General features: G+C 36.7%; 3 protein-coding genes and 2 long non-coding RNA genes across 5 annotated transcripts in view; all 5 read right to left on the bottom strand.

Annotated features, from left to right (window-relative positions):
* The window catches only part of LOC306981047 (uncharacterized protein), a gene marked incomplete at both ends in the record, with an annotated part of 176,471 nt that overhangs the window by 139,299 nt on the left and 10,744 nt on the right, over window positions 1-26,428 (bottom strand). The gene's annotated exons all lie outside the window — the stretch shown is intronic.
* Window positions 7,201-11,025, bottom strand: LOC306980651 (dickkopf-related protein 2-like; the record flags this gene model as incomplete). Its single annotated transcript, XM_079580079.1, has 4 exons — window positions 7,201-7,589; window positions 9,250-9,381; window positions 9,786-9,936; window positions 10,852-11,025. The coding sequence occupies 4 exons, from the start codon at window positions 11,023-11,025 to the stop codon at window positions 7,201-7,203; spliced, it is 846 nt and encodes a 281-aa protein (XP_079436205.1).
* LOC306980826 lies at window positions 21,427-23,168 on the bottom strand. The gene is made up of 3 exons (XR_013794057.1): window positions 23,113-23,168; window positions 22,966-23,028; window positions 21,427-21,461 (listed from the first exon to the last, which is right to left on the bottom strand). It is a non-coding gene; the product is annotated as an uncharacterized lncRNA (long non-coding RNA).
* LOC306980650 (Fc receptor-like protein 5) lies at window positions 23,226-24,190 on the bottom strand (the record flags this gene model as incomplete). Its single annotated transcript, XM_079580078.1, has 3 exons — window positions 23,226-23,413; window positions 23,780-24,028; window positions 24,106-24,190. 3 exons carry the CDS (start codon window positions 24,188-24,190, stop codon window positions 23,226-23,228), a joined length of 522 nt encoding a protein of 173 aa, XP_079436204.1.
* Window positions 24,237-25,558, bottom strand: LOC306980365. Its single transcript, XR_013794014.1, has 3 exons — window positions 25,516-25,558; window positions 25,396-25,443; window positions 24,237-24,372 (listed from the first exon to the last, which is right to left on the bottom strand). It is a non-coding gene; the product is annotated as an uncharacterized lncRNA (long non-coding RNA).

Below are 26,428 nucleotides of genomic sequence, written 5' to 3'. Positions count from 1 at the left end.
ATGACAAAAACTCAACAAAAAAAGCGACAAAAATGACAAAAACTCAACAAAAAAGTGACAAAAATGACAAAAACTCAACAAAAAAAGTGACAAAAATCCAGCAAAAAAGTGACAAAAATCCAGCAAAAAATGACAAAAATCCAGCAAAAAAAAGACAAAAATCCAGCAGAAAAATGACAAAAATCCAGCAGAAAATGACAAAAATCCACTAAAAAAATGACAAAAATCCAGCAGAAAAAATGACAAAAATCCACTAAAAAAAGACAAAAATCCAGCAAAAAAAAGACAAAAATCCAGCAAAAAATGACAAAAATCCAGCAGAAAAAATGACAAAAATCCAGCAAAAAAAGACTAAAATCCAGCAGAAAAAAAGACAAAAATCCAGCAGAAAAAATGACAAAAATCCAGCAGAAAAAAGACAAAAACTCAACAAAAAGTGACAAAAATCCACTAAAAAAATGACAAAAATCCAGCAGAAAAATGACAAAAACTCAACAAAAAGTGACAAAAATCCACTAAAAAAATGACAAAAATCCAGCAGAAAAATGACAAAAACTCAACAAAAAGTGACAAAAATCCACTAAAAAAATGACAAAAATCCAGCAGAAAAATGACAAAAATCCAGCAGAAAAATGACAAAAACTCAACAAAAAGTGACAAAAATCCACTAAAAAAATGACAAAAATCCAGCAGAAAAAAGACAAAAATCCAGCAGAAAAATGACAAAAACTCAACAAAAAATGACAAAAATCCAGCAAAAAAAGACAAAAATCCACTAAAAAAATGACATAAATCCAGCAGAAAAATGACAAAAATCCAGCAAAAAAGACTAAAATCCAGCAAAAAAGACTAAAATCCAGCAGAAAAAGTGACAAAAACTCAACAAAAAGTGACAAAAATCCAGCAAAAGTGTGACAAAAATGTGACAAAAAAATAACCCAAAAAAAAATACAAAAAATGACAAAAAATTGATTTAAAAAAATGACAAAAAAGTTACAACATGAGTTGAAACCCCCCCCAAAAAAAGATGGGAAAAAATCTGATGATGTGAGGGAAAAGATCCATTCAGATGAGTTTTGTAGATCTTAGCTTTCAAATGAGGCTTACAGGATTTGGGTAAAGCTGAACTGGAGAAAATGCTCTCGGTTCAGGCGGGAGTTAAGAGGTTAAACATTAGAGTTTGGTTTAATTCGGCTATTTTCAGTTGTGTCAGTGGACCACAAAGACTCAAAGCTGTCACTGATGTTAAAGGGAAACACAGAACGGAGCTGTGTAAACCTTTGCTCATTTCAAAGATTATTATGAATTAAAAAGAGTAAATTCATTTGTTTGACCATAACTGGCTTCACTTTTTATCCACTTTTGCAGCAGTGTGATAAACATTTCGCCCTCACCTGTCGAGCCCGCCTGACGAGAAGCTCAAATTTCCTCAAAAATTCTTCCGTTCAAAATCAGAAAAAGAATCGCCGCTCTGTGACCTGCGCCTCAGCTGTCAGTCACTGGTTTATCTGTGCTGATCTTCAGGACGGGGCTCGGGCGGAGCCGCTGGCGCTGTTTGGGTCCAAAGTGACACCTCTGTTCATCGAGAACGTCTGATTTATAAACCTGCTCCGGAAGTGACTCACCTGACGCAGCTACACAACGGATCATCCCATCAGGTCGGAAAATATATTCCATTGAAGTTCCACAAAGTCTGTGCTGAAAATAATCTTAAAGAGTAAAAATGTGACCTCGATGCCCTCGCCTTAACACTGCAGTTCAGCTTTAGCGCCTCATTTGAAAGCTAAGACCCACAAAACTGATCTTTTTCCTCATGTTGTTGATGTGTTGTGTCACCGTCTTGATGTTTTTTTGGTCACATTTTTTGTAACATTTTTTTGTTGAGTTTTTGTCACATTTTTGTTGAATTTTTGTTGAATTTTTGGTTGAATTTTTGTTGAATTTTTGTTGAATTTTTGTTGAATTTTTGTTGAATTTTTGTTGATTTTTTGTTGATTTTTTGTTGAATTTTTGTCACGTTTTTGTTGAATTTTGTTGAATTTTTGTCACATTTTTGTCACATTTTTGTCACATTTTTGTTGAATTTTTGTTGATTTTTTGTTGAAATTTTGTCACATTTTTGTCACATTTTTGTTGAGTTTTTGTCACATTTTTGATGAGTTTTTGTTGAGTTTTTGTTGAATTTTTGTCACATTTTTGTTGAGTTTTTGTCATATTTTTGTTGAATTTTTGTTGAGTTTTTGTCACATTTTTGATGAGTTTTTGTTGAGTTTTTGTTGAGTTTTTGTTGATTTTTTGTCACATTTTTGGTTGAATTTTTGTTGAATTTTTGTTGAATTTTTGTCACATTTTTGTCACTTTTTTGTTGCGTTTACATCCTTGTTTTCTTCTCATTTTTTGTGGCTGTTTTGGTGCTTTTTTCCCCAAGAAGCTTTTTGATTCGGGTAAAGCCAAACTGGAGAAAATGGGATCCGTTCAGGTGGGAGTTAAGAGGTTAAACATTCACCAACTTCTGTTTTGTCTTGTTTTGGTCCTGATTTCTTTCTTTAACCCCTTAACTCCCACCTGAACATGTTTCCTCCAAATTCTCCAAATCTAAAAGCTTCTTCAAAACAGAGGCAAAAAACGAAAAGAAAATGAGGATGAAAACAAAAACAAAAAAAAGCTAAAAAAGTGACCAAAAGAAGCAACAAAAATGACAAAAACTCAACAAAAAAATGACAGAAATCCAGCAGAAAAAATGACAAAAATCCAGCAGAAAAAAGTGACAAAAATACAGCAAAAAAGTGACAAAAATCCAGCAGAAAAATGACAAAAATCCAGCAGAAAAATGACAAAAATCCAGCAGAAAAAAGACAAAAATCCAGCAAAAAATGTCAAAAATCCAGCAAAAAAGTGACAAAAATCCAGCAAAAAAAGACAAAATCCAGCAGAAAAAAAGACAAAAATCCAGCAAAAAAGTGACAAAAATCCAGCAAAAAAGTGACAAAAATCCTTCAGAAAAAGTGACAAAAATCCAGCAAAAAAGTGACAAAAATCCAGCAAAAAAGTGACAAAAATCCTTCAGAAAAAAAGACAAAAATCCAGCAAAAAAGTGACAAAAATCCAGCAAAAAAGTGACAAAAATCCTTCAGAAAAAGTGACAAAAATCCAGCAAAAAAGTGACAAAAATCCAGCAAAAAAGTGACAAAAATCCAGCAAAAAAGTGACAAAAATCCTTCAGAAAAAGTGAAAAAAATCCAGCAAAACAATTCAAAAATCCAGCAAAAAAGTGACAAAAATCCAGCAAAAAAGTGACAAAAATCCTTTAGAAAAAGTGACAAAAATCCATCAGAAAAAGTGACAAAAATCCAGCAAAAAAAGACAAAAATCCAGCAGAAAAAAAGACAAAAATCCAGCAGAAAAAATTACAAAAATCCAGCAAAAAAGCGAGAAAAATCCAGCAAAAAGCGACAAAAATCCGGCAAAAAAGACAAAAATCCAGCAAAAAAGTGACAAAAATCCAGCAGAAAAAAAGACAAAAATCCGGCAGAAAAAATGACAAATATCCATCAGAAAAATGACAAAAAATCCAGCAAAAAAAGACTAAAATCCAGCAGAAAAAAATACAAAAATCCAGCAAAAAAGTGACAGAAGAGCAGCAAAAAAGTAATAAAAAAAGTGACAAAAACACAAACGGGAAATAAAAAGTGACGACAATGGCAAAGAGGAGAGAATGGATTTGGTTAAGTCTTGTTTCGACACTAGTCCCAAATGAATTAAAAAATCTAACATGTTATAGTGCCTTTACCGGGGAATTGAAACAGTGGCTGCTGACAGGGGCTGGTTTTAGGTCCTCCATTATTCTAAGACAACATGTAGCTTTTGCTTATTCATTGTGAACCACTGGGGGCAGCACTGAACCATTTTAATGACCATGATCATGACTGGCTTCACACGACACACTGAGAAATAAACCTTTGTAAACCTTCGAGCACACGTGTTCAGATACATGAATAACTCAGTCTGATCCTAAAAGCAGCTCCGTGTCTCCTCTGGTGTGAGGATTTGTTCTTACCTGAGGCGCAGGTGACGCTCGGACAGAGGCTCCTGTGTTTATGGAGGAACTGGAGTTAATGAGTGACAGGGTTTTTTACCCATCAGCCCCGGCTCCGACGTTAAACAGTAAAAAAGTCAACAACACAATGTCAACACTGGAGAAAACAGGAGGAAAACACAAGACGATTATGAACGTGTGGAAGAAGATTTAAAGGGAAATGACAAAGTTATGGAGTAAATATGACACTCTTTCCGATTTGGGTAAAGCCGAACCGGAGAAAATGTCCTCAGTTCAGGCAGGGGTTAAGAGGTTAATGCGGCCCTGCCCTGGAGAGCATTAATTCTAGAGTATGTCTAGTCCATTCCTGTTTGAAGTTATGATTGTTTTCAACCTCTTACCACCCGCCAAAACCAAATGCATTCTCTCCTCTAGGCCATTGTCATCTTTTTATTTCCCGTTTGTGTTTTTGTCACTTTTTATTACTTTTTTGCTGCTCTTCTGTCACTTTTTTGCTGGATTTTTGTCATTTTTTTCTGCTAGATTTTTGTCTTTTTTCTGCTGGATTTTTGTCTTTTTTCTGCTGGATTTTTGTCTTTTTTCTGCTGGATTTTTGTCACTTTTTTTGCTGGATTTTTGTCACTTTATTGCTGGATTTTTGTCATTTTTTTGCTGGATTTTTGTCACTTTTTTGCTGGATTTTTGTCACTTTTTTGCTGGATTTTTATTTATTTTTTTGCTGGATTTTTGTCTTTTTTTGCTGGATTTTTGTAGGTTTTTTTGCTGGATTATTGTCACTTTTTCCTGGATTTTTTTTTTTTTTTTGCTGGATTTTTGTCTTTTTTTCTGCTGGATTTTTGTCACTTTTTTGCTGGATTTTTGTCATTTTCTGCTGGATTTTTGTCACTTTTTCTGCTGGATTTTTGTCACTTTTTCTGCTGGATTTTTGTCACTTTTTCTGCTGGATTTTTGTCACTTTTTTGCTGGATTTTTGTCATTTTCTGCTGGATTTTTGTCACTTTTTCTGCTGGATTTTTGTCACTTTTTTGCTGGATTTTTGTCACTTTTTTGCTGGATTTTTGTTTTGTTATTTTGCTGGATTTTTGTCTTTTTTTGCTGGATTTTTGTCATTTTTTCTGCTGGATTTTTGTCTTTTTTTCTGCTAGATTTTTGTCACTTTTTTTGTTGAGTTTTTGTCATTTTTGTCGGGTTTTTTGGTCACTTTTTAGCTTTTTTTGTTGCGTTTTCATCCCGAGAAGAAAATGCTCTCGTTTTTTGCCTCTGTTTTGAAGAAGCTTTTAGATTTAGAGAATTTGGAGAAAACATGTTCAGGTGGGAGTTAAGAGGTTAAAGAATAGCCAGAATGCTCATTCCAGCCACGAGGGGGCAGCTTACAATAAAAAAAAAGGAGAAAATGCTCTCGGTTCAGACGGGAGTTAAGAGGCTCACAGTCAGTTTTTAAAATATTCAAATTTTCTGAGATTTGTCATTTGTTTTGTTTTTTACAAACTGAGCCACAATAATCAAAATGATACAAATAAAGGCCTGACATTTGTCACTTTACCTGTAATGAGTCTGTCATATATTAGCTTCACAGTTTACGGTGAATAACAGAAATGAATGCACTTTTTCATGATATTCTAATTAAACGACAGAATGACTTTGACCCGGCTTTTCTAAGAGCAGGAAGTAAATGTCTCCATTGTGAGATCAATAAAGGCTTTTTTATCTCACTTTATCTGATCTTGTGACGAAGATAAACATCAGGAAATGCGTCTCGCTGGAAACATTTAAACCGGTTTGAGGCGTTTACACTTCACAGGAATCAGAGACATGGAGTTTTCACAGGGACAGTTTCACTTGGTGGGTTTGTGAAGAAGCAGCAGCTGATTAGCATCTGGATATTAGCATCTGGATATTAGCATCTGGACATTAGCATCTGGACATTAGCATCTGGACATTAGCATCTGGATATTAGCATCTGGATACAGCGTGGAACCACATGACGACCCGGGAGTTTCAGCGGCAGAAAAAGAAAGACCTGTTTAGCTTTGACTTGAAAAGACTCATGAAACCGTCTTCAGGAAGTTGTTTGAGATGAAGATTCTCTGATCTTCACCATGAGCCGTTTAACCTTTGACCCACACTTTAACCAACAGCATTGTCAGAAGTTCGGCTTTACCCAAATCTAAAGCTCCTCGACTGGAGCTTACAGCCTATAGGCCAGAGCACGGTCGCATTTGAAAGCTAAGACCTACAAAACTGATTGTTCCTTGTTCTGATGGTCACGTTTTAGTCCTTTTTGTTTCATGGCGTCGCTTTGTTGACATGTTTTAGAGTAACAAAAAAGTGTCAAAAATGTGTCAAAAATGTGTCAAAAAAGTTTCAGAAAATATGTCAAAAATGTGTCAAAAAAGCAACAAAAATGTGTCAAAAATGTGTCAAAAAAAGTGTCAAAAAATGTGTCAGAAAATGTGTCAAAAAAGCAACAAAAATGTGTCAAAAATTTGTCAAAAAAGCAACAAAAAAGTGTCAAAAAAGCAACAAAAATGTGTCAAAAATTTTCAATAATGTGTCAAAAAAAAGTGTCAAAAAAGCAACAAAAAAGTGTCAAAAAAAGTGTCAAAAAAGCAACAAAAAAGTGTCAAAAAAAGTGTCAAAAAAGCAACAAAAATGTGTCAAAAAAGCAACAAAAAAGTGTCAAAAAAAGTGTCAGAAAATGTGTCAAAAAAGCAACAAAAATGTGTCAAAAATTTGTCAAAAAAGCAACAAAAAAGTGTCAAAAAAGCAACAAAAATGTGTCAAAAAAGCAACAAAAATGTGTTAAAAAGTGTAAAAAGTGTGACAAAAATGTGTCAAAAACACACTTTTGAATGAGCCTTATTTTTAAATGAAGCTACAGCAAAAGTGTAAAAGTGATAAATCAGGAAAAACTCCCAGAAGTTTAAAGTGACAAATTTATTTCTCCTTTCCACAAACTATAAACATTGCAAAACCCGACCTTGATTTCAACGTTAGAAAAATAGGCTTCATTTTCTTTAGGAAGAGCAAACGTTCACACTTTCCCGCCTCTTTTTCAGTCCCCAGCGCGTTAGCATTGGCGTTAGCGTTAGCCTTTAGCTCCAGGAAGTCCCAGCTTTGTTTCAAGTCTTTGGTTTTGCCGCTCACTCTCTCTGGCAAACGTGAAGCCTGGTTTTTGCCACAGAAGAAGAAGAAGAAGAAGAAGACGACGAGGCTTTGGAGGCGGAGAGGAGCGACGTGTGCGGCGACAGATGCCTCGCGGTGAACGGCGGCGTTAGCTTGTGGTTAGCCGCGGCCGCGAGCAGGGAGCTAGCGGCCGGTTTAGCGTCTCTGAGGGCGCGGCAGGCCAGGCCCGGGCCGCAGGGGCAGCGCTGGAACAGCTCCAGGCCGCGCTGCGCCCCTTTGCGCCGCTGCCGGGTGCACACCTGCGCCTCCTGCAGGACGGGCTTGCAGATGCGCGTCCAGAAGTGCCGCGCGCAGCAGAGGCCGTCGGAGCAGTCGAGCGAGCGCAGGCACGGGTCGCCCACCTGACCTGACGGACGGAAACAGAACCAGGTCAGTTAAAGAAGGAGACGGTTCCAGAGACATTTGTTTGACTTTACGGGAAGCGAAAAGTTAAATACGATTAAACAAACGAAGGAAACTTTAAAGAGGGGGTATTCTGCTTTTTTCAGTCCCATAGCACCAGTCTATATCACACTACAATGATGACCAAACCTTCTGTTGGTCTGTAAATGCAGTAAATTAGAATAACTGCCTTGTATAAAATGTCTCTCAAAATGGCTGTAGTGAATGTCTTGAAATAGGCCTCTGTCTCTTTAAGAAACTCTGAGCCTTTAGACACGCCCCCTCCACACGCTGTCTGTGGCATCAGTGGGGAGGGGGTTCTGCTGAGGAGCAGTGGTTGGTTACTCGGCTGGTGACGAAAGCTCGGAGGCGTCTCCAGGAGGTGGGGGCGTTCCTAGGAGGACTCAGGCAAACCTATTTCTAAAATGGCCGCCATCAGAGTTTTTACAGATTACTCAGAAATACGTGAATGTGCCAAGGCAACACTTCAGGCATGTTTTTAATGAGGGAATGACATAATAACATGATGTAAAGCTTGAAAAAGTCCATTTTGCATAATACCCCCCCTTTAAAGAGGTGTCAAGGGTTTAAAACAATGGTTCAGATGGTGGTGCAACTTGTGTACTTGTTAGCGCTAAATTGATAGTAGCCAGGAAACAGGAAGTTAGCATCATCTGCGCAACATCATATAAATAAAAAGGAGAAGCGCCGTTCAATCCGAACCAATGGGCGAGGAAGTGCTTCCACATGGCAGAGAGCTGACATTGCTGTTACAGCACCCCCTGGTGGCCAGGGGCGACTCCAGACGACACTTGGTAAAAAGCGTTCCTTTGAAGACTTTGACCTTTCCCTGAACTGTTTTAAAACCAATCCAGTGGCCCCTAAACATCCACTTATAATACTGTACGTTAATGATAAAGAAACCACAGAAATGATATAAATGCCACAGAAAGGACGTACTTTAGATTTTTGTCATTTTTTCTGCTGGATTTTTCTTTTTTTGCTGGATTTTTGTCGGTTTTTTTGTTGAGTTTTTGTTATTTTTGTTGCTTCTTTTGGTCACTTTTTAGCTTTTTTTGTTGCGTTTTCATCCTCATTTTCTTCTCGTTTTTTGCCTCTGTTTTGAAGAAGCTTTTAGATTTGGAGGATTTGGAGAAAACATGTTCAGGTGGGAGTTAAGAGGTTAAAGAAAGAAATCAGGACCAGAACAAGACAAAACAGAAGTTGGTGAATGTTTAACCTCTTAACTCCTACCTGAACGGATCCCATTTTCTCCAAAAAAAAAGCACCAAACTGAGAAGAAAACAAGTATGTAAACACAACAAAAATGTGACAAAAACTCAACAAAAATGTGACAAAAATGTGACAAAAACTCAGCCAAAATGTGACAAAAACTCAACCAAAAAGTGACAAAAATTCAACAAAAAATGTGACAAAAATTGTGTAACTGCGTCAGGTGAGTCATTTCCGGAGCAGGTTTGTAAATCAGACGCTCTCGATGAACAGAGGTGTCACTTTATGAAGTTTCATTAGTTTGGACCCGGTTGTAGCTCGGTAAAAACCCAGTGGCCGTGGATCTAGAGGGGTTTAAACATGAGGGCCGTTGCCATAGCGACCGGACTCACCTTTCCCGACGGTCGCCTTCGCGTCGGCCTTGGCGTCGGCTCGTCCCCGTCGCCTCCAGGACTTTCTGGCTCCGGCGTCCGACTCCGGGATCCTCTGGGACTCGAACCCGTCGCCGTCCGGCACGCAGACGTCTGGAAGACAAAGAGCGCAGAGTTAAAGAGCTTTGACAACAGAGAAATACATAAAACAAAACAAAAATAAACTACTTTGAAAAGATTATTTAATTAAAGAAACAAGTTATAGAGAAAAAAAAATAAAAAAAACTCCAATAAAATAAAATAATATAAATAAATAAATAAATAAATAAATAAATAAATAAATAAATAAATAAATAAATAAATAAATAAATAAAATAAAAAACAAATAAAAATAAATAAATAAATAAAATTAAAAAAAATAAAATAAAATAAAATAAAATAAAATAAAACATATATATACATGTAAATATATTATAAAAATGAATCTTTGCAATGACATTTCTAAATAATATGCTGGTTTCTGAGTGTTTAGGCTAACGATGCTAAAGCTAACTCACTGTTGCTGCAGCGGTTGCCGGGGCAACACATGCCGTCGCGGTGACAGCGGCGTTTCCGGCGGCGGCAGCTGTGGCAGCGGGCCACGCCCCTCGGCCTGGAGCGGCAGTAGCTGCCCTCGCGGCACTCCAGGTCACTCATGCACTGGTACATCTGCGGGACAGACAGACAGTCACTGAGGGGGGGGTTAGAGGAGGGGGGGGGGGTCCATCAGCAGAGGAAACCGAGCAGAAACACTAAAAACAACTGATCCTGATGAACAAAATAAAAAATGTGACAAAAAAATGACCAAAAAAAATGACAAAATGTGAGAAAAAAATTACAAAAATGTGACAAAAATGTGACAAAAAATTAAAAAAAAAATTTGATGATTTTTTTTTTTTATTTGACAAAAAATTACAAAAATGTGATGAAAAAATGATGAAAAAATTAAAAAAAATTTTGACAAAAAATGACAAAAAAAAAGACAAAATGTGACAAAAAATTACAAAAATTGATAAAAAATGACAAAAATTTGAAAAAAAAATTGATGATTTTTTTTTTTGAATGTGACAAAAAATGACAAAAAAATGACAAAAATGTGATAAAAAAAATGGACGAAAAAATTACAAAAAATGTCACAAAAAATGACAAAAAATGACAAAAAATGTGACAATAATGTGATAAAAAATTGATGAAAAAAAAAAAATATGTGACAAAAAATGACAAAAAAAAAGACAAAATGTGACGAATATGTGACAAAAAATGACAAAAAAGTTGCAAAAATGAGTTGAATGCCCAACAAAAAAATGATGGTAAAAAAAAATCTGACGTGAGGAAAAAGATCCTCTCGGTTCAGGCGGGAGTTAAGAGGTTCACTGCACATTTTACAGTGCAGAGTACGCCTCATTGGAAAGCTAAGGCCTGTTTTTGTTTTCGTAGTTTTTTTCTCACTATTTTGACCCCCAAGAAGCTTTTAGATTTGGGTAAAGCCATAAAAGCATCGAAAGCAGGTCCCGGGAAACATATGTCTTTATGTCGATGCCGTTGGTCCAAAAACTGAGTTAAAGAGACTTGTTTGAAACTTACGGTGAAGTCCAGGCTGGGCTCCCACATGCTGCGGTTGCCGGGCAGGATAGGCCCGTCCCGGAGGATCACGGTGCGGATGGAGTTGAGCCGGACTCGGGCCGAGCTCTGCCCCGACGGGACGCTCATCAGGACGAGGAGGAGGAGGAGGAAGAGGAGGAGCCGAGGGGCCGCCATGACGGGGCCGCGGCGGGAGAATCAGAGCCTGGACAGGAGACACAGAGGACATGAAGGACAGACACAGCAGGTATTTGGATTCTCGGTCACAGCCTTTCCTGCTACACGTGGATACCAAACAGTCAGTATTTGTGAATGAATGAGGGTGGGAAAGACCAGGGAGCGACATTGACATGATGGAGTTATAAAACTACAACAAGAACTTCAGTTTAGTGAGTGAAAACCAAAATGAACTTGACTAAATGGTAAAAAATAAAACACAAAAATAACGTTAAAACAATGAGGTAGAGCCATCACCTTAATTTAACCATGATTTAACCATTATTTGCCAAATAAGGCAGTCATTAGGGCTGTTAAAGTTACTAAACAAGATCGTATTTCGTGTTTGCTTTGCCCTTTGGCATTAATTTGACCAGGTTTATCGCAACCTGTCTTTAAATTGCGAAAAATTAACACAAGGTTTGGTGGAGGCTCGTTTTACTTTGTTTGAATTTCAAAAAGTCGATATATATTGAGCAGTTTTTGTTTTCTTTACAATCTACAACTTTTAACAGAGAGCACGGTCTAATTTGAGAGGTTTCGGGGTTTTTTAAAATCAAATTAAACCGGTAGAATTGCAGAAGCTTTAGCCCGGTAAGTTTAAACCGGATTTGCGCAGAGAAAACGCCCAATTGGTGCGTAAAACGTGTAAATGATGAACAAAACCATATTCAATGATGATGAGATTGGTCTTACCTGTAGGTGAGAGGCGGGGGTCGTGTTCGGCTGGAGTGAATATCCCGTGAAAGCGCCAGAATTCAGGATTTTGCAGATTTACTCCGCAGTTTTTCCCCGCGCGCGTCTCCAGCGCAGCGCCCGGTCGCTTTGGAACCAAAACCGGCGCATCCTCCGAATCAGACTTTTATATGACAGGTTGCCCATGCACGCAGACCCCCCCCCCCACACACACACCTGTCCACGCGCACCATCGATACCCCCTCACGCGCGCCCTCCCCCTCGCGCGCCATTCACGTACGAACGACCGATACGAGCCTACGCCACACGTAGCTTTGGTGAAGTGATGTAGCGCGGCCTGTTTGGGGGAAGATTCTGGAGCGAAATCGTGAGCGCGTGGCTACTTCAGGTGCGATTGTGCAACATTAAACTTTAATATGGCAGAAGTGGGTGGAGTAGCCAAAATATTTACTCAAGTAAAAGTAAAAAAGTACTTGGAGAAAGTGTTACTTGAGTCCTGAGTGACTGAGTTAAATTACAGGAATAAATGAACTTTTGAACTGAATTTTCCGAGTTTCACCACCATCTGTTTTATATTTGACAGATCAAAATGGAGCATTTGCCGCTTCTTTACCTCCATCTGAACTGAGCAGGTTTTCTCCAGTTTGGCTTTACCCAAATCTAAAAGCTTCTTGGAAAAAGGGTCAAAATAGTGAGAAAAATGGTCCAGAAAAGCAACAACAACACAATGGACGCGACAACAAAAGTGATGTTAAAGGAAATAAAGGCCTTAGCTTTCAAATGAGGCGTGCTCTGCCCTGTAAAATGTGCAGTTAACCTCTTAACTACCGCCTGAACCGAGAGGATTTTTTTCCTCACGTCAGATTTTTTTTCCGTCATTTTTTTGTTGGGTATTTAATTTTTGTAACTTTTTTGTCATTTTTTGTCACATTTATTTTTTATTTTTTCATAGATTTTTTTGCAAATTTTTGTCATTTTTTTGTCACATTTTTATCACATTTCTGTATTTTTTGTCATTTTTTGTCACTTTTTTGTCATTTTTTGTCATATTTGTCATTTTTTCATCCATTTTTTATCACATTTTTCTCATTTTGTATCACATTTTTATCACATTTTTGTATTTTTTTGTCATTTTTTGTCACATTTTTAAAATATTTTCATCATTTTTTTGTGACATTTTTGCACTTTTTCATTAATTTTTCGTCACTTTTTTGTCACATTTCCATCATTGTTTTCGTCTCAGTTTTGTTGCTTTTTCACAGCTTTTTTCCAGAAGCTTTTGGACTGGGGTAAAGCCAAACTGGAGAAAATGTGCTCGGTTCAGGTGGGAGTTAAGGGGTTAAAGGCCGTCGGTCTCTACAGCAGAAGTTTCAAATGGATATCTGTACATTTCAGAAGTTTCCCTGTTCCCCTCAGACAGTTTTTTCCGAGTTCCTCAAACCCACGAGGATCAGCGTTTTTAAAACGAGTCGAGACCAAAACCAGCTCCTCGATCATTGGTGAGTCGTTACCGGGTCGTCAGCTCTGCCCCGACACGTTTAGTTCTTACTCTGAGGGTTTACACGGAAAAACGGAATCAAGGAGTCAGATCTTCAAGGACAAAATGTGAGACTTTCTGTAGATTATTGATTTGCTCAGACGGATTTTGGATCAGTTTTATCGCCTTGTTTTTTGGGGGTTCAAAGCTCAAAGAATCTGTCAGGAATGAGTTACTGTATAACCCCTTAACTCCCACCTGAACCGAGCACATTTTCTCCAGTTTGGCTTTACCCCAATCCAAAAGCTTCTGGAAAAAAGCTGTGAAAATAGCAACAAAACTGAGACGAAAACAATGTTGGAAATGTGACAAAAAAATGACAAAAAATTGATGAAAAAATGACAAAAATGTGCCAAAAAAAATTGACAAAATGTGACAAAAAAATGACTAAAAATGACAAAAATGTGATAAAAATGTGACAAAAAAATGACAGAAATGTGAAAAAAATAAAAAAATTAAAATTAAAAAAATGTGATCAAAATGTGACAAAAAATGACAAAAATGTGACAAAAAAATGACAAAAATGTGACAAAAAATGGCAGAAATGTGATAAAAATGTGACAAAAAAGTGACAAAAAATGGCAGAAATGTGAAAAAAATAAAAAAATTAAAAAAATGTGATCAAAATGTGACAAAAAATGACAAAAATGTGACAAAAAAATGACAAAAATGTGACAAAAAATGGCAGAAATGTGATAAAAATGTGACCAAAAAATGACAAAAAAATGATAAAAAATGACAAAAATGTGAAAAAAAGGAAAAAAATGGAAAAAAAGGACAAAAAAATGACAAAGATGTGACAAAAAAATGACAAAAATGTGACAAAAAAATGACAAAAATGTGACAAAAAAATGACAAAAATGTGACAAAAAAATGATAAAAATGTGACAAAAAAATGACAAAAATGTGACAAAAAAATGACAAAAATGTGACAAAAATGTGACAAAAAAAATACAAAAATGTGACAAAAAAGTGACAAAAATGAGTTGAATACCCAACAAAAAAATGATGGAAAAAAATCTGATGACGTGAGGAAAAAGATCCTCTCGGTTCAGGCGGGAGTTAAGAGGTTTAAAAACCTTCTGCAAAAACATCCGCAACCTTCAAGTGCTGACGTTGTTAAAGAGTGTAAAGCAAAGAGTCAGAAAAGTCTCCAAAGTCTTGCCCAAAGCGTTGGCCGGTGTGGATTATTGGATGATGTCATGACCCGGTTCTGCGGCGTCACGCTCCTCGCGGCGGCGGCGGCGGCAGAACCGGGTCACGCCCCGTCCCGTTCCCGCCTCGGGTTCAGGAACATGAAGAGGATCGTGGTTTCACACGGCGGCCCCTGAAGAACCTGACGTCAGGACAACAGGAAGTGAAACCGGATCCAACAGCTTTCATGTTTCAGGATCGCACGGAGGAAACCGAGAGCTCCCACACCTGCAGCACAGAGGAGGCGTCACTACAAGGGACAAACGAGGAGGTATCAGGGCAAGACTCACAGATAAGCCACACATGCCTCTGTTGTTCTGGCTAATGGACTTTTTTCTTTTCAGTTTTCAGGTTTTGGGCCAAATTCGTCTCTGAACATGTAAGCTTTAACCCGGAAACAAAAAATACACCAAATCTTCACAATAACATGTTTAAATATTGCACTGATTTAATGTTTCCCATAGATTTATATGGGAAAACACAATTACAAGGGCCTTTTTCTCCAAATGCATTTTCCTCATTGTGGCGATACTTTCTCCGCGTCAGAAGCTCTTAAAGACTTCACATGTTCCAGCCTTGGACTAAACAATATTTAGAAGGTTTTTGCAGAGGGATTTTTAAATATCGAACTCTTAGCCTGATATTTTAACCCCTTAACTCCCACCTGAACCGAGCACATTTTCCCCAGTTTGGCTTTTCCGCAATCCAAAAGCTTCTGGAAAAAAGGTGTGGAAATAGCGACAAAAAACAATGAACGAAAACAATGATAGAAATGTGACAAAAATGACAAAAATGTGATAAAAATTTGACAAAAAAATGACAAAATTTGACAAAAAAAAGACAAAAATGTGACAAAAAATGACAAAAATTGACGGGGAAAAAAAAAGATAAAAATGTGATAAAAATTTAAAAGAAAAATGACAAAAATGTGACAAAAAATGAGAAAAATTTGATTAAAAAAATTATGAAAAAATGACAAAAATTGACAAAAAAAAAAAAAATTGACAAAAATTTGATAAAAATTTGATAAAAATTTAAAAGAAAAATGACAAAAATGACAAAAAATGACAAAAATGTGACAAAAATGTGATTTATTTGTTTTTTTTAATGACAAAAATTTGATTAAAAAATTACAAAAAAATGACAAAAATCGGACAAAAAATGACAAAAAAAAAAAAAATGACAAAAATGTGATAAAAATTTAAAAGAAAAATGACAAAAATGTGGCAAAAAATGACAAAAATTGACAAAAAAATAAAAAAAATGACAAAAAAGTTACAAAAATGAGTTGAAAAAAATGATGGAAAAAAAATGTGATGACGTGAGGAAAAAGATCCTCTCGGTTCAGGCGGGGGTTAAGAGGTTAAATACAGGAGTAACTTTGTTCCTGACGCCTCGGGTGATCAGAACATCGGACCTTGATCTGAGACTAAACTTAAAGCTGAAATAAAAGCCCTGGTTTCCTTTTCCTCCTGTGACTCGGCAGAAGCTGCGTCTCAGATTCTTTCAGCAGAAGCGACAAAAGGGTGAAGATGCCTCGGAGAAATCGGCTCCTGGAGAATTTGATCTTCACGGTTTGAACAGAAGTGAAGTCTTTACGTAAACGAGTATCGAGGCCTGAGGAGGAAACGAGTCAAACACAAACATCAGCAAATTATGAAACACAAACATCCAGACTCCAGGCCTGGAAGAAAACCTCACAGTCTCTCACTATTTACATCCGCTTTCTGTCGGACTGTGAACGTATCAGACACAAAGTCAAGTTAACCTGTTACCACCCGCCTAAACCTCTTTGGCTGTTATATAGGCCTGTGTAACACCTCATTTGAAAGCTAAGACCCACAAAACTGATCTTTTTTCTTGCGTTGTTGCCGCGTTGTGTCACCTTTTGTATGTTTTTTTTAATTCTTTTTTTTTCTTTTTCATTTTTGTTGATTTTTTGTCACATTTTTGTTGAATTTTTGTCACTTTTTGGTTGAATATTTGTCATTTTTTTGTTAAATTTTTGTCACATTTTTGTCACTTTTTGTTGAATTTTTGTTGAATTTTTGTCACATTTTGGTTGAATTTTTGTTGAATTTTTGTCAGTTTTTGTTGAATTTTTGTCACATTTTTGTTGAATTTTTGTTGAATTTTTGTCAAATTTTTGTTGAATTTTTGTTGAATTTTTGTCACATTTTGGTTGAATTTTTGTTGAATTTTTGTCAGTTTTTGTTGAATTTTTGTCACATTTTTGTTGAATTTTTGTTGAATTTTTGTCACATTTTTGTTGAATTTTTGTTGAATTTTTGTCACTTTTTGTTGAATTTTTGTCACATTTTTGGTGATTTTTTGTTGAATTTTTGTCACTTTTTGTTGAATTTTTGTCACATTTTTGGTGATTTTTTGTTGAATTTTTGTCACTTTTTGTTGAATTTTTGTCACTTTTTGTTGAATTTTTGTCACATTTTTGTTGAATTTTTTGTCGAATTTTTGTTGAGTTTTTGTCACATTTCTTCGAATTTTTGTTGATTTTTTTGTTGATTTTTCGTCACATTTTGCTGAATTTTTGTCACATTTTGTTGAATTTTTGTCACTTTTTGTTGAATTTTTGTCACATTTTTGTTGAATTTTTTGTCGAATTTTTGTTGAGTTTTTGTCACATTTCTTCGAATTTTTGTTGATTTTTTTGTTGATTTTTCGTCACATTTTGCTGAATTTTTGTCACTTTTTGGTTGAATATTTGTCATTTTTTTGTTTAGTTTTTGTCACATTTTTGTCACTTTTTTGTCACATTTTGCTGAATTTTTGTCACATTTTTGTTGCGTTTACATCCTTGTTTTCTTCTCATTTTTTGTGGATGTTTTGTTGCCTTTTCCCCAAGAAGCTTTTTGATTTGGGTAAAGCCAAACTGGAGAAAATGGGATCCGTTCAGGAGGGAGTTAAGAGGTTAAAGTCGGGTCATATGGAGTTTTCACAGCAGATCTTACAACAACATCAACATAAAAATGAATTAACAGTAAAAGGCAAGAGTGCAGATCTTATTTGTCTGTTAGATCTTAGCTTTAGCCTCAGGAACTCTGGAACCACCAGGAGGCGAAAATTGCGGAAGTAACAATAACAGCGATCGCTCGTATTGAAGCACGTACAAGCTGAATAAGAGGGGTCCCAAGACTGACCCCTGGGGACCCCCCTGAGCAACACAAGATAACCCCCGCAGTAAGTAAGGCAGTACAGGTTCAGGAGAGATGAATAAAATATCATTATCACTTTAGGAAGGAGTTTAGACAAAACAAACACAGGTTCCATTTTTTATTGTTTGTCAAACCACAAACAAAAAAATCAAAGCTTAACAGTTTTGTCTTTTCCATGTCAGTCAGTTCCATCTGTTCCTTTTCCTTTGATGAAGTGGATCTGCTGCTGCGTCTGCAACAAACGTTAATGTGTTATTTATTACAGTGCTGGTCATTTTTTGTCAATTTTTTGTCACATTTTTGTTGAATTTTTGTCACATTTTTGATTAATTTTTGTCACATTTTTGATTAATTTTTGTCACATTTTTGTCAATTTTTTGTCACATTTTTGATGAATTTTTGTCACTTTTTGGTTAAATTTTTGTCACATTTTTGTCACATTTTTGTTGATTTTTTGTCACTTTTTGTTGAATTTTTGTCTTTTTTTCTTTAATTTTTGTTGAATTTTTGTCACATTTTTGTCACATTTTTGTTGATTTTTTTGTCACATTTTTGTCACATTTTTGTTGATTTTTTGTCACATTTTTGTTGAATTTTTGTTGAATTTTTGACACATTTTTGTCTTTTTTTCTTTAGTTTTTGTTGAATTTTTGTCACATTTTTGTCAATTTTGTGTCACATTTTTGTTGAATTTTTGTCACATTTTTGTCACATTTTTGTTGAATTTTTGTCACATTTTTGTCACATTTTTGTCACATTTTTGTCACATTTTTGTTGATTTTTTGTCACATTTTTGTCACATTTTTGTTGAATTTTTGTCACATTTTTGTCACATTTTTGTCACATTTTTGTCACATTTTTGTTGATTTTTTGTCACATTTTTGTTGAATTTTTGTCACTTTTTGTTGAATTTTTGTCTTTTTGTCTTTAGTTTTTGTTGATTTTTTGTTACATTTTTGTCACATTTTTGTTGATTTTTTTTGTCACATTTTTGTTGATTTTTTTGTCACATTTTTGTTGAGTTTTTGTCACATTTTTGTTGCGTTTTCATCCTTGTTTTCTTCTCATTTTGTCTCCACGGTAGACAATAAAGTTTTTTTCTTCTATTCTACTGTTGCCACAAGAGGGCGCTCCAGACCAACTCACTTCTTAGTCTTTACCAACAGTGACGCCAGAAACAAGTGACTCTAAACGACTTCTTCCATAACGAGTCATTTATCGCATTACTTTGTAGCCCGCAGTTAGCTTAGCCCGTTAGCTTCTTCTTCGTGATTCCATTAGTGTGTATTGGTGACACCGACCCGAAGGCAGGAAAGTTGCAATTGTGGTTTTCTGGAGACACCAGGGGGAGATGAAAGACCCCCCCAGTCATCCCATTAAAGGGATATTTCAGGATTTTTGACACAGGGCCTCATTTCCTAGTTATCCAGAGTGTTGCTGATTTGTGGCGGAGTGATCTGCTAGAAAATAGTCCCTCAAAATGTCAGTTATATTCCAAACATGATTCTATGGACACAGACATTTATATGGTTAGTCTGGTGTTATAGATGAGGAGCGGGTCAGACTGTTTTTAATGCAGGCTAGCTGATACCATAGACATGCACTAGCCTAGCACTAGCCTAGCGCCACGAAACTCTACAAATCTAAGAACTGCATGAATTACAACTTTCTGATCTGGCATTTCCATCACGCCTGAGAACGAGTCCTGGGTTTGCCGTGAGAGTGACTTCATTCAGGCTTCAGGAACACATTTTCTCCGGTTTGGCTTTACCCAAATCTAAGAGCTTCTTGGGGAAAAAGCGTCAAAAAAGCAACAAAAATCAGACGAGAATGAAGATGAAAGTGCAACAAAAGAGCGACGAAAACGTGCTGATAAAGCGATGACACAGTGACAGAAATGTGTGACGAAAAACTCAGCAGAAAAGGAACAAAAAAGTGACAAAAATATGATTAAAAAAATGACAAAAAAGTGACAAAAAAGTGACAAAAAAGTGACAAAAAAGTGACAAAAATATGACAAAAAGTGACAAAAAAGTGACAAAAAAAGTGACAAAAAAGTGACAAAAAAAGTGACAAAAAAGTGACAAAAATATGACAAAAAAATGATTCAAAAAATGACAAAAAAATGACAAAAAAGTGACAAAAATATGACAAAAAAATGACAAAAAAAAATGACAAAAAAGTGACAAAAAAGTGACAAAAAAAGTGACAAAAAAGTGACAAAAAAGTGACAAAAAAGTGACAAAAAAAGTGACAAAAAAAGTGACAAAAAAAGTGACAAAAATATGACGTGGCTAGCTGATACCATAGAAATGTGCTAGCCTAGCATTAGCCTAGCGCCACGAAACTCTTCAAATCTAAGAACTGCATGAATTACAACTTTCTGATCTGGCATTTCCATCACGCCTGAGAACGAGTCCTGGGTTTGCCGTGAGAGTGACTTCATTCAGGCTTTGGAACACATTTTAGTCCAGTTTGGCTTTACCCAAATCTAAGAGGTTCTTGGGGAAAAAGCGTCAAAAAAGCAACAAAAATCAGACGAGAATGAAGATGAAAGTGCAACAAAAGAGCGACGAAAACGTGCTGATAAAGCGATGATGGAGTGACAGAAATGTGTGACGAAAAACTCAGCAGAAAAAGAACAAAAAAGTGACAAAAAAGTGACAAAAAAGTGACAAAAAAGTGACAAAAAAAATGACAAAAATATGAAAACAAAATGACGTAAAAGTGACAAAAAAGGAACAAAAATATGACCAAAAAGTGACAAAAATATGATAAAAAAGTGACAAAAAAATGACAAAAAAGTGACAAAAATATGATAAAAAAGTGACAAAAATATGACAAAAAAACTGACAAAAATATGATAAAAAACGGACAAAAATATGATAAAAAAATGACGAAAAAGTGACAAAAAAGGAACAAAAATATGACCAAAAAGTGATGAAAAATGACAAAAACATTACACATAAAATGACCAAAAAAGTGACAAAAATATGATAAAAAAGTGACAAAAATATGATAAAAAAGTGACAAAAAAGTGACAAAAAAAATGACAAAAATATGAAAACAAAATGACGTAAAAGTGACAAAAAAGGAACAAAAATATGACCAAAAAGTGACAAAAATATGATAAAAAAGTGACAAAAAAATGACAAAAAAGTGACAAAAATATGATAAAAAAGTGACAAAAATATGACAAAAAAACTGACAAAAATATGATAAAAAACGGACAAAAATATGATAAAAAAATGACGAAAAAGTGACAAAAAAGGAACAAAAATATGACCAAAAAGTGATGAAAAATGACAAAAACATTACACATAAAATGACCAAAAAAGTGACAAAAATATGATAAAAAAGTGACAAAAATATGATAAAAAAGTGACAAAAATATGATAAAAAACTGACAATGACGAAAAAGTGACAACAATATGACAAAAAGTAGCAAAAAAGTAACAAAAAAGTGACAAAAATATGACGTGGCTAGCTGATACCATAGAAATGCGCTAGCCGTGCATTAGCCCAGCGCCACGAAACTCTTCAAATATAAGAACTGCGTGAATTACAAAAAAAATATCTCCAGAAATCAGCAACACTCTGGATAACGAGGACTTAGTAAAGGAGTAGAATCTGTGATCACAACACTGTTCACTAACACTGATGTATGAATGTCTTGTGATGTTTGTTCACTTTGATGATCATGTTTTGTGTTTTCTGCTCTGACTTACTGCTGTCCTTGTTCACCGTGGTGTAAACCGCCGTCGTCGTCACCGTCTCCGCTCGGCTCCACACGGGATCTGAAAACCCCGGGCACAGAAGTTAAAGAAACTCGGTTATAGACAGACTTTTGCTCACAGATTGGTTAAGTTAAACTTTATTAATCCCTGTAGAGAAATGTGTTCTCTGCATTTGACCCGTCCTCAGTGTCTCTGGGCGTCCAGCAGGAGCCGTGACCTCCAGCCTGGGCCGGTGCTCGGGGACCCGTCTCCATGATGTGGATAAAAATGTGACAAAAAATGACAAAAAATGACAAAAAATGACAAAAAATGACAAAAAATGACAAAAAATGACAAAAATGTGACAAAAAAGGACAAAAATTTGATTTAAAAAATGACGAAAAAATGACAAAAATGTGACAAAAATTTGATAAAAATTTGACCACAAAATGACAAAAAATTGATTAAAAATGTGACAAAACACGACAAAAAATATTACAAAAATGTGACAAAAATGTGACAAAAATGTGATAAAAAATGACAAAAATATGATTAAAATGTGACAAAATGTAACATAAAAAATTACAAAAATGTGACAAAAATGTGATAAAAATTCGACAAAATGTGACAAAAATGTGACAAAAATCCACTGTCAATGGCTCTGACTTACTGCTGTCCTTGTTCACCGTGGTGTAAACCACCGTCGTCGTCACCGCCTCCGCTCGGCTCCACACGGGATCTGAAAAACCCCGGCACAGAGGTTCAAGTAACTAGTTTATAGACAGAGTTTTGCTCACAGATTGGTTTAGTTAAGTTAAACTTTATTATTCTCTGTAGAGAAATGTGTTCACTGCATTTGACCCGTCCTCTCTGGGTGTCCTGTAGGAGCCGTGAGCTCCAGCCTGGGCCGGTGCTCGGGGACCCGTCTCCATGATGTGGATAAAAATGTGACGGAAAATGACAAACATGTGACAAAAAAATGACAAAAATGTGATAAAAATGTGATGAAAATTTGACCAAAAAATGACTAAAATGTGACAAAAAATGACAAAAATTTGATTTAAAAAATGATTTAAAAATGACAAAAAAAATGACAAAAAAATGTGACAAAAAGTAACAAAAAATGCGACAAAAATATGACAATGCAGCAACAACGCGAAGACCTTCAAAACTCATCTAAACTGATCTTTTCAGTTTAGATGAGTTTGAAGGTCTTTTCAAATGAGGCCTCAAACTGGCCTACTGTATAGGCTTTGACCTTTTAGTTTTGGGTAAAGCTGAACTGGAGTAAATGCACTTGGTTAAGGCGGGGGTGAAGAGGTTAAACTAAATAGACGGTTTATAGACAGACTTTTGCTCACAGATTAGTTCATAATTAGTTTCTCATTGACATTTTCTCAGGTAAAGTCGGCCACACTTTTAAAAGTAATGTATAAGTATCAAATGCATTCAGAGAAAACAGTCACCAGTTCTTAAGGAGTGATAAAAGAGACGTGTGACACTGTGGTTTGTGGCACTAACACTTACATAACAGCAGAGGCCAGTTTCACAAACGCCTCCGACACTTTTCTCCTTTTAGATTTACCGTCTCCAGCGCGCGGCTCCTCCACTTCACTGATCTCCGAGTAGATGGCCGCGGTTTCAGACTCTGCTGCGGCTGAAAAACAAACACATTTATACCTCCAGTCTGCAGCGGGTCATGAGCCTGTTACGTGGAGGTTCATCAGAGCACCTCGGTTTGTACGCGTGGGTTTCGTTACCGCGGCGTAGGTTTCACTTCTGCTGCTCCTCTGACCTGAAACACAAAAGGAGCTGCTCCATCTGTCGGCCACGCTTTGTGACAGTTCAGCATTTGTAAATCACTTCTCCTTCATTCCTCTGACTGTCCACAGCGCTCATCCTTTTACCTTTGTGTCTTTTATAGATGAACCAGAAGACGAGCAGCAGCAGAGACAGAGCGACCAGCCCGACCAGAGGAGACACTGTGGGCTGCGGTTTGACCAGGCCGTCCCCATCAGAGGCGACCGAGCCGCCTGTGCAGGGAAAGGAAGTGCGTCAAACCTCACATCCTCCTGTGAGACGGGACTTTCTCCTGTTCCTCACCGCTCACAGCCAGCCACTGCTGCTCCGACTCTCTTCCCTCTGATCTGCACTTGTAAACTCCTTCGTCAGACTTAGACACCTGCAGGGTCAGCTTTCCCGAGGAACTGCTCCCGATCGTTTCTCCGTCTTTAAAGAAAAGAGCCGTGTGGTTCGGGGCGGCCATCTTGTCTGTGCAGATCAGAGTCAGGCTTGTTCCCTCGGTCACAGGACGATGTGGACACTGCAGGAGCACGGCTGGAGGAAACATCTCACTGTTACTTTATGTCTGATCAAAGCTTTAAATATAAAACACTGACCTCTGACTCGCAGCAGATTTTCTCCTGAGGACTCTGTGCCAGACGTGGAACATCTGTACAGCCCCTGGTCGGACTCTGAGATGCTGTGGATTGTCATCTCTCCAGTTCGACTTGAGTTTATCTCAGCACCATCTTTGTAGAAATAGAACTCTGTGGAAGTGCTTTTGTTTTTATTTTCGATGCAGCGAAGAGTCACATTGTCTCCAACCATCACTGGATGAACAGGACTCTCCAGGACGACGTCACCAGCTGTTGGCCACAGTAGATCATGTTCTGGATCTTAACTCTCAAACACCCAAAAGAAAACAAAGAAACATCTTCCAAACCTGTGACTGTGATGTTGACGCTCTCGCTCCTCCTCTGGGGATCTCTGCTCTCACACCAGTATTCTCCAGAGTCGGAGGAGAACATTACGGGGATGTAGCACGGCCCAAACTGTTCACTGTTTTTGTTACAGGACGTTGTTTTGCCCGACATGTTCCGTGTGACCTTCCACTGAGTGATGCTGTTGAAGAAGCCTTCACAGGTCACTGTGAAGGCTTCGTACTCAAACAGCTGCAGTTTGGACGGGACGACACGAGGGACAGTGAACTCTGAAAGAAAAGTGATGTTAATCCCAAAGAGCAGGTTTGTCATGGATCCACCACAGAGGCCAACTGTTAATCATACTTTAGTTTTGTGCCCAAAGAGGCGGATTAAACGTATCCATTTAATATCTAATAGTAGTTCTATCATTCTCACATTGATATAGTGTTACTCTGTAAAGCTACAACAATACAACTCCCATGAGCACTGCCTGGAGAGCGAGCTTTCTGATTGGTCTTCCTTCTGATTCCGCTCGGCTGGAAACAGTTTCTTCCAGGAAAGTTTTAACAAAGATGTGGAGACATATAGAAGGAGTAAAAAATCCAGAAGACAAGACAAAGAGAACAGTGGAGGCACAAAGAAACGATGATGAGAAAAGGGGCAAAGAAAGAGAAAAGGACGTTCAGTGAAAACTAGAAACAAAATGGAGAATGGCTGATCTACCAGAAAAGCAACAAACGTGACGAAAAAGCCACAAAAGAGAAACAAAGTCGAGCCAGAAAAGCAACAATAACACAATGAGAAAAGAGTGACAAAAGCAGCAAAAACATGATGAAAACTTCAACAAAAACGCTTCAAATACTTGACAAAAACAAGAAAGTTGGGATCAGTTTTGTATCTTCGTTTTCAAATGAGACGTGACACTGTTGCTCTTCAGTCCGAGCTGGAGGAATGAGCTCGGTGAAGGCGGAGGTTAAGAGGTTAATTACTGTGAAAATGTTTATATTTGTAAAACATGTATAAAGAAATCTGTATTAAGGAACAAAACATTTCTTTCCCTTAAGTGAGAAACAGATACTTTATTTTAATATTACACAAGCAGAAGTAAAAGAACTGTAAGTTACTGAAGTGCTTGTACTTGAGTAAATGTGACCGTGTCCGACCCACTGAAGCTGCTTCCCCACAGTGTCAGACTCAGACTTTATGATAATCACTAAACTTTAATGTAAACCATGTCCAGTAAGAACAGATGAAACAATGAAGCAGCAACATCACAGAGTTACATTAAAGGTATAAAAGTGTAGCTTTACCTGATCTGTGAGGAGCGACGTGATGGACAAACACAGACAGAAGCATCACTGCACAGACATTTACAGCTTTAATAAATCATAGTTTTATATTTTTAAAACATGAGTGAAGCTGAGACTCACCCACAGAGACGGAGGAAACGCTCAGCTCCATGTTCAGACTGAGCTGTGACTCTGAGTCGAGCTGAAGCTTCCTCTTCAACACTTTATTTTAGGTTCTGAGAGTTTCACTTTGAGCCACTTTCACCTGAACAACATCACAACTACACAACAACACAACAGGAAGCACAACCTTCACCTGATGATGAGGCCGGAGGCTTTATTCAGGAGGTTAGAGAGTCAAATGTGTCAAATAATTCACTTCACTTTGTTTTATTGTCAGTTCTTTCAGATGTAAAACACAGGCAGAATCAAAAGTGCAGAAAAAGTCTTTACAGACACAAAGGAACAAACACGATCAGGGCAAAGGAACCAATCAGCATTCAGGACTCTGATACAACCCACCAATCACAGGCGAGGATCCCAGCAGCGGATTTAAGGAACACGACAAACTAATAAAGAAGGAAAGGAGGCGGAGCAATTCAGCTTAACCTCTTAACTCCCGCCTGAACCGAGAGGATCTTTGTCCTCACGTCAGCAGATGTTTTCCATCATTTTTTTGTTGGGTATTCAGCTCATTTTTGTCATTTTTTTGTCATTTTTTTGTCATTTTTTGTCATTTTTGTATCGTTTTTTTTGTCACATTTTTGTCACATTTTTGTCATTTTTTTGTCACATTTTTGTCATTTTTGTGTCATTTTTTTGGTGGTTTTTTTGTCATTTTTGTGTCATTTTTTTGTCATTTTTTTGTCGTTTTTTATCTTTTTTTTTCACATTTTTGTAATTTTTTTGTCATTTTTTTGTCATTTTTTTGTCATTTTTTGTCAAATTTTTATCAAATTTTTGTCATTTTTTTGTCATTTTTTTGTCATTTTTTTTTGTCACATTTTTATCATATTTTTGTCATTTTTTGTCATTTTTTTGTCATTTTTTTTGT

The sequence above is a fragment of the Gobius niger genome, assembly GCF_951799975.1.
Source record: "Gobius niger genome assembly, chromosome: 21".
In the NCBI taxonomy this organism is placed as follows: domain Eukaryota; kingdom Metazoa; phylum Chordata; class Actinopteri; order Gobiiformes; family Gobiidae; genus Gobius; species Gobius niger.
Note: the sequence above shows the minus strand (reverse complement) of the source record. Positions and strands in the feature narration are given on the sequence as shown.